Genomic DNA, 11,677 nt, shown 5'->3' with positions numbered 1-11,677 from the left:
GCCTACAGGAGGATTCTGAGATTCAGCATCTATGCATTGGCTTTGATGGTCTAGTTCAGGGGTGTCAAACTCAAGGCCTGGAAGCTGGATCCGGCCCATGGGGTAGAGATCTGGCCCGTGGGGCCACCCTGGAAACAGCGAAAGACCAGCCCGCAGTGCTTCTGCCAGCAAAAACGGGCTCCTGAGCTCCTTTTTTGGCTGCCATGGCTGCCAGTGAAAATGGAGCTTGGAGCTCGGGAGGGCCATCTTCCCAAGCTCCTTTTTCAGTGGCAGAGAGTTGCAGGAAGCCGTGGCAGCCAACAACGGAGCTTGGGAACCTGTTTTTGCTGGCAGAGCAAAATTCAGGCCACCACAGGCATTCCTGACAGTAGTGACGTCTATCTGGCCATGCTCCCCCTGGCCACATACCCCTGCCCCCCCCCAAGGTCAAACATAACCCTGATGTGGCCCTCAATGAAATAGAGTTTGACACCCCTCTTCTAGTTGATTTAATTCAAGAATAATCAAAGTATTCAGAGAAAGCTGCAGCCCATTATTGTTGACATGAAGCACCAAGGGTAGCGATAAAAGAGATTGATGGAATGCTTAATTATATCCCATAGGCTTAACTACTACAGGTGCCTCTCGCTTAACTATATTAATTGTGACCAGCAATTCCATTGTTAAGTGACACCATCATAAAGCACAAGGTCACATGGTCACACCAAATTATGAAAGCAGCTGTGGCAGTCCTGCGTGGTCACAACATTCCACAGACACATGGTCTCCAGTTGTGACCTTCTGTTGGCTTCCCCACTGACTTTGCTTGTCAGAGGATGGTAGTAGTAATAATTGCAAGCTGGTTATCAATGTCTAAATTGCAATCATGTGTCCATGGGGACACAGTGATAGCTCCAATTATGAGGACCCATTGTAAGTCCTCATTCAGTGCTGTCATAAGTTTGAACAGTGGCTGGATGTCATCCAGTGGATGAGTGGCTCTTCAGTGATGACTACTTGAATTAGGAGCAAATATTCTATTTTTAGACTGCTTGAAACTATACAAATTTGGATCTCCTTGTTCTGCCCTCCTAAATATGTTTCTAATACAGCCTTTAATATAGATTCTGGCCTGATTAGAGTAGAAACAAGAGCCTGGATAATAATATTTAATTATTGGCTCAAACCCATCTATCAACCTATTGGATTGCGCCACTGTTTTCAGTGAAACCTTCCAATATACCAGGAAGAAGTCATTCAAGCAGAAACTGATTTCATGCAGCCTTTCCTATATTGCTTTATGTAACTGTCAGTGCTCCCAGGCCAAAAAAAAAAAAAGACTGAATATGATCCCTCGAAAGAGTTATTGTACAACATAACCAGAACTAATTATCCAGCTTTTTAATATTTAATGGGAGAGTTAATAATTTCCTATTTTCATACACCTATACACCAAAAATACCAATTGACCTTTACTAGGGCATGTTGCAGTGTCCTTCATTCTATGATGTCATAGGGTGAATAGTCCAAACTCCTATAACACTTTTTCTTTGTAAATGTGGCACAGAATAAGTTGATGTTTTTTTTATACTGTTGATTTAATCTAATTACGCCTCAAAGCTTTATTTTCCTCATCTAGCTCTAACATTTGTGGTCATTTGACTTCTCAGTTGATTTCCTACATTCCTTCTTAGGTTTCATATTTAATGTGATTCCTCAAGCATTAAATAGATGCCATGGTTTTGTATTACATTATTATGTTCATTGTGACACCAATGCAAAACTGCATCCATCTCTAAGACCATTGTATTGACCTCTTACATTTCATTTCTCCCTAAATCACCCTATTAATCCTTTCTACTACCACCAATATGAATACAGGAACATTCTCCCCTCGTATCCCATAAATCCAATATCCACAAAACGTTAGACTGTAAGGGACAAAAAGGTTCTTGTTTTTATTGCAATAGATTACGCTGGCTTCCCCCACTGAGAAAAAAGTTAATTAACAAAATATTGCAGTCCTATCCATAATGAAATACTTCTTTTTGCAATATCACCACATACAGTGAAGAGGTGTCACAGACATTGCTTATTAGATTATTTGTTCCTATTATAATTTAGACAGCAGTCTATATCTATACTATCAAGTTAGTTATAGCTAAATATGTTGAATCTGTATTCAACGTATTTTAGTTTATAGTATGGGTATAGTATGGGTTTATAATATGGTATATTAAGTGATGGTAATATTTCAACAGTCTCCCAAACCGAAGAATTTGCCTAGTATTACAGGTAGTCAACTTTAATACTTTCAACTTTAATAAGATTTGTATGTCACCCACTCCCTTGGGACTCTGGGCGGCTCACAACAAAAGTAAAAACATATAAAATTTTAAAAATACAATTATTAAAATTAATATCATCCATTCAATCAAGTGGGGCTGGATATTAATGCCGGAACAGCCAGATCTTGGTCGCTTTACGGAAGGCCAGGAGAGTGGTAAGGGTCCGGATCTCTGCGAGTAGCTCGTTCCACAAGGCCGGTGCAGCTACAGAGAAGGCCCTCCCTTGGGGAGCCGCCAGTCGGCATTGTCCAGTCGACGGCACCCGGAGGAGGCCCAACCTGTGCGATCTTTGGGATTCATCGTTGGGAGGTGAATGGCAGTGAATTACGAGCACAACTGAGCCCAAAATGTTTGTTGCTAAGCAAGATAGTTAAATAAATTTTGCTCCATTTTATCATCTTTCTTGCCACAGGTTAAGTGAAATGAATCACTTCAGTTGTTAAATTAGTAACACGGTTGTGAAATGAATCTGGCATCCCCCATTGAGTTTGTTTCTCAGGTCAGAAAAGGTCATGATCCTGGGACACTGCAATCATCATAAATGAGTAGGTTGCCAAGCCACCTGAATTTTGATCAGGTGATCATGGGGATGCTGCAACTGTCTAAGTGTGAAAAATGGCCATGTCACATTTTTCAGTGCAGTTGTAAGTTTGAACACTCACTAAATGAACTGTTGTAAATCAAGGACTACCATAAATAATCTTAGTATTAATCTGTTTTCTCAAGTCAAAATAAATATTTAAGTTAAAAAAAAGGAATATAATGAATAGGATAGAATACTTAAATGTGGTACACACCAAATTGTTAGAGTGATTGATGATTCATTTATTAGAAAAAATTCTGATAGGTATTGAAATTAAGGGAAAACAAACACACTTTTATTAGTAATATACAGTCCACTCCTGAGAACACAATATCCAGGATACAGACTAATCAAGAATTCAATGTACTTTAGGAGGAAAAGCAGCTGTAATTTTTGGTTTTTTAGAAATTTGTCAATAGTTAACGTGTCTTCTTAAAAGGTATTGATTGGGCACATGATCTAGCATATATAGAATGAATGAGCTGGAAGGAACATTGCAGGTCTTCTAGTCCAGCCCCATGCTCAAGGAGGAGAACCTATACCATTTCAGACAAGTGACAGAGTCTAGACTCTTCTTAACTCTCCAGTGATGGAGCGCCCACGATTTCTGAAGGCAAACTGTCCCACTGGTTAATTGTCTTCACTGTTGGGACGTTTCTCCTTAATTCCAGGTTGCGTCTCTCTTTGATTAGTTTCCAATTTGTCTGAAGAGCTGCTTTGAGTGAAAGGGCTCCGAAAAGCGTGAGTTCCCAATGAAGACCCCTATCCCCAAAAGCAAAAGGACAGCGAGACAATCCATTCCGGGCTTGGCTGCTGCTTCTGCCTGGGTGGGTCTCTGTTCCGTCTCCCTGGTGGTACGGCGTTCCAAGACCCGCTCCACTTAAGCTTTTGCAATCCGGATCTTCTGCATGCCAGAGGCGCCGGCGGGAGAAACGAAGAGGGGAATCTCAGCAACCATTGGCGAGGCCACGCACGTGCTTGCGAGGGGCCGGCTCCAACTCTGCGCCAGCCTCCATTGGTCCGGGGCCGCGCGGCGCCCGCGCGCCCCCCAACGAAGCGCGCCCTCTCCGAGGGCTGGGTGCTGGGCTCGCGCTCAAGCTAAGCGCATGCTCAGTGCGGACGGGGCAGGCGGAGATGGTGGTGCTAGGCTGATGGCGGCGCAGACAGCACTGCGCTGAAGACGCTCGGGGAGCCTTGTCTCCATTCGGACGGCTGCTGCCTGGCCATGGGCAATGAGGCCAGCTTAGAGGGCGGGGGAGCGGAGGGGCAACTGCCCCCTGGCCTGGCTGCGGGTCCCTCCACCTCGCCTGGATCCGCCAAGCCACCTTCAGCACCAAGCAGTGGAGGACAGCTCCCACCGGGCAGGGCGCCTGCCGCTGCACCGGGCCCCGCGCAGCCTCACGGACCCTCCGCCAGGTGGGAGCCACAGACTAGCCGGGCTGGGCGAAGTATCTCAGGAGAAGTGGCGCGGGGGCAACTTCGGTTGGCCGAGCCCAGGAGGATGGAGGCTGCTTGACTAGTTTGGGCTGGAAGGAGCGGGGATTAAGGGCGAAGTGCAGCTGGGAGCCCATGCTGCGGAGCGTGTCGCCTGCTGAGTGTAAACTGGAGAGCAAGAAAGCTGTGTATAGTAGAAGGGAAGGCGCGATCGTGGAGCCCATGAGAATAGAGGGGAGGAATTTGGGGTGCACTAAGGTGATTTATAACCGCTGCAGGAGAAGGCTGGGGATAGTGAGGTGTTTTCGTGAGACCAGTGCATGGGGGGGGGGGGTTGGCCTGAGTTTGCCATGTGCTCCTAATGTTAGGGAAATACATGTTTTTGAGGTTTTGAGAGATGCAACTCCTTAGAGCACATTGGATACCCCCTTTTTCCCCCCCGAACCAAACGTCTTATTTTGAAAATGTTGCTAATAGGTTCAGTTTATGCTGTGGCTTTGATGTTGCATCAAGCAGAGCTCTGATAAGATCTAATAGCGAGGTCTAAGAAATATTGAGTTGGGGGTCATTCAAGCTTAAATATTATTTTTTTAAAGATAGGGAATGGAGAAATCTGCCCATGTGTGTAAATTTGAGCTAGTGTGTAGGAAGATGAATATGGCAAGAAGATGGAGGTGAAGAGAGAAGCATGTGCATATCAACTGGATGAGGACCTGCTTTCACAAAGGGTGCCGTAGTGCAGGCTAGTATCAGAGAGAGGGGAGCCAAGAAACATGAATGAGAGGCTGATTACCCAGCAAAACATGGGATGAGTGGTATGCAAAAAAGAAAGGCATGGGCATGGTTTGTGGCTAAGGAGCCACAAGTAGTTTCCCCAAAGCTACGGATTGTCAGGAATATGTCTGGCTTGGATTATGGGGGGAAAAAACCCAAATATTTCTACATGCTTCCATTTCATATACATTTGTCATATTGATGTGGTGTTTGCCTACAAAGACACAATCGTTCACGCTTAAGCACAAAGTGTACCTATTCTAATTGCATCCAGTTAGAATATAAATTAAAATAGTTATGTAATCAATGCCTTATACACCATTTTTACTACAATATAAATGCTTGTTATCGTTCCCCTAATAAAAACAAACATTTTGTACATTTAAAGCATTATTAATTCTCATAAAGTAATAGATCTTTGGTGCTGGAAAGCACTGCAGATGGGAAAACATTAGTAGCAGTTTAAAAATAGTTTAAAACATCAGGAGAGTAATACTTTTCCAGCATTCAAAGGCTTGTACTAAAATATCAAGAATATCCATATAGAGCTTTTTTAATGTTGAAAAAGTGGCCAGGAATATATTAAATGCATGTTTTAAAAGCAATGTCTATATATTTATTGATTACTCCATGGAAAATATAATGATGAATTCTGGAAGAGAGCTTGCTATATTGTAAGATTTTGTTTGGATCCAAATTGGAGACTTATTTATTTTTCAGTGATTAAAACATTCTGTTCTGGTTGAGCTGAGTTTTTCACAGAATCCAATTTTCTCACGGAAATTTGTAAGAAGGAACATACAGTGCAGTTTGATAGTCTGTGAGAATACCTCTCTTTTTCTCAAGCAAGCATTATCCATTTTACACTTCAGATATCTGTTCTGATGATGCATTTAATTGTTAAATTCAGTTGTGAAACCATAGTTTTTAGCAGAATTGCCATCTGTATAATGTTAAATTGTGAAAGTGATTTCATTCCGCAGGGTCCAAATTTGCACATTACTCCCCAGCTGAGCCTAGAGAAATGTAGGCCAAGCATCAGTGATCATGCAAAGGAAGTTCATGCAGACATGAAAATAAATGGATGTTGAAATGTTCGGGCAAATTTGCATAAAGGCATGGTGAAGTGTATAAGCAAGCCTGAGTAATATTGCACATGTATAGATAACATGTAAAAGAAGACATCTCATGTGGGGACCTGCAGCAGGATGATCTGGTTCCTCTGAGCTGGGTCTATTCACCTTTGGAAGGTTTCTTTAATTCTGCAGTCTGGATTCATGTATGCACCATAAAGTGGCACTGAGTGTCTTATTTTGAGGCATCTACGCATTGAAGCTTTTCTGTCACACTTCTGCCATGGTGGTTGAAGAGAGAGCTGGGAAGCCATCCAAACACTAATACATCAGTGCAGAAGTACTATATTGTTTTCCCCAAGACCTATACAATCAGCAGAACCCTGTTCTTTCCAAATAGGCATTCTATCATGTCCTGACTTGATTAATGAATGTTTGTTTGGTTGGCCATTTATTCTTCTGCTTAGGGAAAATGCTGGAAAAGTCATGAATATCGGCAATTGTGTCTGTGTGTGTCTGTGTGTATGCACATATAGATAGGTAATAGCCATGTTATTGTTGTAGTAAAATAACAAAAACAGACTTGTAGAAGTGCTAAGAGAACATCCATATGGGTTTAGGTTGCAAATATTAATCAAAGGTATAGTCTCAAGCGTTAGAATTTACCTGATTTCATTTTAAGAAAACTTGTTTTGCTTATTGAAAGACATATTTCTAAAGGGAATTTACTGCAGTGTAATACTATTGCTATGAGTACGTTTCAAAAACTAAATGTGAGAGAAGTTGATAATAAATATTGGAATATAAAAATATGCCTTGAGAAATCTAACACAGACCAATACCAAGGAGTATCAATAAGAAGCAGCAGCTTAAGAGAACAGCAAATCACATGTTTATATGCAGAATATTTCAGGTTGAATTCCTGTTTTTTTCTAGGGAAATATTTTTGCCTGATATTTTTTCAAGTGTGTCTATAGTGTTCCATATTAATGTTCTGAGCTGATATAAGGCAGTCTTTTTACTTTAATGACTGTGTAATGGTGAATAGAAAATTTACTATTATTGTTTGTTTAGGCAGATGTTATAATTTCTATTGTTTTAATCTTTTCTTATGGTGTAGACTTATGTCAGGGGAATCATATGCAGTTGAAATGGCCTATAAAGCTAAATAAAAAATAATTACCTGTGACTAATTCTTTCAAACTTTTGTATTAATTATAAAGTTAGACATCCAAGAGAACCCCGTGGGGTATTCAAAATGAATTTGCAGAAAAAACGTGTTGTTAATTTTTTAGATAGACAGCTTGTAGCCTCCAGTTATATTAATTCCATTCCTCCAAACATGACTGCAGTATAACAATGTAAATTATTCTTTTATTGTTATTTTTGGCATTGTTATAGTCTACTTCTTACAAAGTATATCAACCTTGAGCAAAATCTTAAATCTAAAACACTAGTTACTTTCTTTTTATAACATACATAAATGTCTTTTTCTAACTTGTTGCCAATGAAAAATCCCTAGGCTATTGATAGAATCACTTGTTTTGTGAGAGGCGCAGTTATATAAACTGCACAAATAAATAAATTATGTTCTGATCATGTTGATTTAAAACCAGATGACAAAAGGAAGAAAAGATTTGGGACTTTATAGAAGGTTTATGATTATGGGAAAATAAATTGATTTGCTATATGAATCAATGAACTTAAAGCAAGAGTTGAAGTCCAGAGGTCTTAAAGGGACTATAGCTGCTCACTCAGGCAACATACTGAAATTTAATCTACATGAGATGGAAACACTACTAATGAATGTTTTGGGGTTCTGCTGAGTGTTGTTCAACTTGTTCTGAAGGCAGGTCATGAAGCATTATCTTCTAGCTCATGCCAATAAGTCAACAGTGATTCTACCTTGATAGAGAAGGGTAGGTTTTAATAGACTATGCTGTAGTAATCTCCCATTTCGGTTGCAGGCTGCAATGCCTTGTACATTAAATGGGTTTTAATAACATTTAAAACAATTCAGTTAATACAAAGTAAAGCTTTATATAAAGTAAAGTAGAATTCTGCCTAGGAATTATGAATCAAGTTGTTGCTGCTAGTATGTAATTTATCATTTTCCCTAGTTTTCATATCAAGGCCTGGTTCAAAGGGTTGGTTTTAAATCCTGTAAAATCCTGCAGTGCTTGAGAAGCTATTATGAGAAGGATCATCTTATTTCATGCATAACTTAAAATTATATGCTGAAGTCTGTTTCCAAATATCCCTTCTTAGTATGAATAGAGTCTGGGTGGCAGTGAAAAGGTACATTTTTAGGCCGAATCTTTGCTATGTAACACCTTCCCCAGAGAAAACGTGTTAGTTCCTTTCCTGATATAACCTGAAATAATGAAATGTATTTCCTTCAGATTTTTGTGTTGCAGGTTTTATATGAAACGTTATGAGTCTTATTCCTCTATGCTCATGTTTAGATAGATTCACTGATATAGGATATTTTTTAAATACTATTCATGATATCTTTTGTTTTATTTTATTTTATGGTTAGATTAAGATTGTGATTGCTTAGGTGATTGATACTTTGATTTCAAGGACATAATCCTAGCATTAGTTGAAGTAGTGCCAACCTCATAGGTAGACATCCCACCTTGGAAGTGGGTATGGAGCAGGGGAAACTTTGCTCCCAACCTTTCACTGTGACTTTCCCAATAATGAAAATTTCCAACATGGGAAAGAAGTGTGGAGAGAACTGGCCAAAGGTTGAATCCAAATTGCTGCTGCTGTTGCTACTGAATCTAATGGTCTTGTTGCCCTTCCAGCCTGTTTGTATAACATGGGCACAGCACTGATACAGGTAGTCCTCAGGTTATGACCGTAATTGAGCCTGCCAATTAGGGTTGTAAGCCGCAATGTCGTAAGGGGAGTCATGATGTGATCAACCCAACTTATATAGGAAGGGGAAACATACAAAGACATAAAGGACAATACATAATTAAAAGAGTAAAGCAACATTCATTCAACATTCGGGCGGGGATGGAATATAATCTTTAACCCCAGGCCTGACGGGATAGCCAGGTCTTGAGGGCTGTGCGGAAGGTCTGGAGAGTGGTGAGGGTATGAATCTCCATGGGGAGATCATTCCAAAGGGTCGGAGCTGCAACTGAAAAGGCTCTCCTCCGCGTAGTTGCCAGTCGACACTGACTGGCAGATGGAACTCGGAGGAGGCCCAATCTATGCGATCTAATGGGTCGTGAGGAGGTAATTGGCAGGAGAGCCATATCCTGCATCTATAGAATACATATTTAGCAAGGTTTATGATATGAGTTGAGTCAACTTGAGCCTCATATAATAAGAAATATCATGCTAAGATAATGGAATTCTGAGTATTGTGAGCTTCTTGGAAAATACATAAAAATGTTAAACAGATTGGGATGTGATAGGTTCAACTTGGATATATAAAATCAATAATATACAAGTCTGTGATTATGGTAGTTAATATTACTATATGCATTTTATGATATTTCTCAGTTAAAACAGGTATGTAGGTTGATCTATTTATATGAAAACTGAAGAAAACAATCTGCAAATACATTTATAAATCATAATATAGGATCTGGACAGGAAAGTGATTAGAGAGATAATAAATGGTCATTGGCATGGGATGTTTTGTATTTTCTCTAAAAAAATTAGTTTATTTTAATATAGACGAACTGTATGTTACAAAAAACACTGGGGGGATATATCTATAAAACGATGTACTTGCAGGTAATCAGTCAAAAACATTCATGTTTCCTATTTGTGATCTATTTGTGGTAGAGATAGTAACGGTATTAATAAGTCTGCTAAGAGCATCTTGCTAATCCTTACAGCTAAATCAAAACTTCCACAGCTCATGTAAGTACCTGGATCTGGCTGTTGTAAAGTTTAAGTATGCAAACAGTTTTCATTGTTCTTCTTACAGACCCTAACTTCATAAACTTGTTCTGCTTTTCCATAAAGTAATCTCATAATTTTCAACATTCTACCACTATGCAAGAAGAGACCATGATTTTATTTTACCTCTGTTAGAAAACCTGTTTTATAACTATAGCTACTCATCTCATGTGAGAAAGGAATGAAGGAAATTCTGTGAATCAAATAGCTTGAAAAGACTGTGCAGCAACTGGGGGTGATTAAGTCTTGGTCTAGGATTAGAGACCCTCAGCCATTGAAATTTACTGGGGATCTTTGTATTAATTTACCCTCCCTCAGTCCATGTTCTGTCCCAGGCCTGTTGTTGCATGGAAAAACTGGAAGAGGGAACACTATATATGTCTCCTCGATGCCCTGGAGGAAAAGCCGAATATAATTCTAACAATTAAATGGTAAATAAATTGTAGTCTGACTTCTTCCCATATATGACAATTTTAGAGCCATCTTATCTTATACATATCTATGTTTTCTGTCTGTACTGAAGTCTAGAGTCAATTAAGTTGATAGAGCAAAGGCTTTATAACTTCATATCACTCCATTATTGTTTATTACCAAAAGATACCCATTTAAATCCAATCAATAAAATCATCCCTTGTGATCTTCCAAATGCTTGATTCCTATAGAATTGAATATTAAATTGCATATTTCCCATTTCTCCTGTAACTGCCCACCTTTTACATCAATAAAGGGAGTATTACTACCCTGCAATTATTCTCTTTTACTAAGTTTGTCCTCTGGCTCTCAGTCCTTATCGGTTCCTAGAACGAAGAAAACAATTACTTGTTGCTGGCTGACTGTAGGGGGTCTGCATCTTTGGAAGCCTTGTGAGACTGTAAGGCTGTGCTATTCCTTTCACATCAAAGTAGCTTCCGAGACTGATTGCTCACTCCACCAACTATTTTGGTCTCACTTCCCCCATGCATAACAGGCTGCTGTTACTTTCCAGTGCACTCCCCTTTCTCTCTTCCACCAACACCCACATCTGTGCCTTCGTTGTTTCTTTTGTATCTCACTGATGTACAGGTGTGGTTCCTTGTTCTCTTAAAGTCTCAGAAAAATAATCCATAAGGAAGGAATGCAATTCATAAGGGGGGAAAAATTCAGGTCAGCAACCTTGAGTTTTTCCTTCCATATTTCCTCACTGTCGAGTGAAATCAGGTTAGCACTAACCTATTGTCATCCTGAAGGAATATTAAACAGCATCTCATCATTTTTCTGGAGGATGGTGTTAAGGGTTGAGAGACTGTTTACATTACTTTGACTATTTTTAAGTTTATTTTCCTTTTCTTCAATTGAAAGCTCTGAAAATGTAGAATGCGTTGGGTGATATACAGATGTAATAAATAAATATCTATTGTAAAGGCCTCCATAGTGTACTTCCACTGCCATTTTACAAAAATGCTTTGCTTTTAATGTTGTTTGCTATCTTAATCTTTAGTGAGTATATAGTTGGGGGCATGGATGAAGATTCTGCCAAAATCCATATTGTGAAATGGAGCAGGATAATTCTGAACAGATTTTCA

General features: G+C 39.7%; 1 protein-coding gene across 3 annotated transcripts in view; it reads left to right on the top strand.

The window, feature by feature from the left end:
* Positions 1-4,062: 4,062 nt before the first annotated feature.
* Positions 4,063-11,677, top strand: part of BSN (bassoon presynaptic cytomatrix protein) — a 205,435-nt gene continuing 197,820 nt past the window's right edge. For all 3 annotated transcript variants that reach the window (XM_087709259.1, XM_087709257.1, XM_087709258.1), the window contains exon 1: positions 4,063-4,326. In XM_087709259.1, the coding sequence (XP_087565385.1) occupies positions 4,136-4,326 (191 nt within the window). In that variant the 5' untranslated portion in view covers positions 4,063-4,135. The remainder of the gene's footprint in view (positions 4,327-11,677) is intronic.

Source organism: Thamnophis sirtalis, unplaced genomic scaffold, assembly GCF_051295495.1.
Source record: "Thamnophis sirtalis isolate CommonGarterSnake01/CBP01778 unplaced genomic scaffold, rThaSir2_p1.2 scaffold_3, whole genome shotgun sequence".
NCBI classification, from domain to species: domain Eukaryota; kingdom Metazoa; phylum Chordata; class Lepidosauria; order Squamata; family Natricidae; genus Thamnophis; species Thamnophis sirtalis.
Note: the sequence above shows the minus strand (reverse complement) of the source record. Positions and strands in the feature narration are given on the sequence as shown.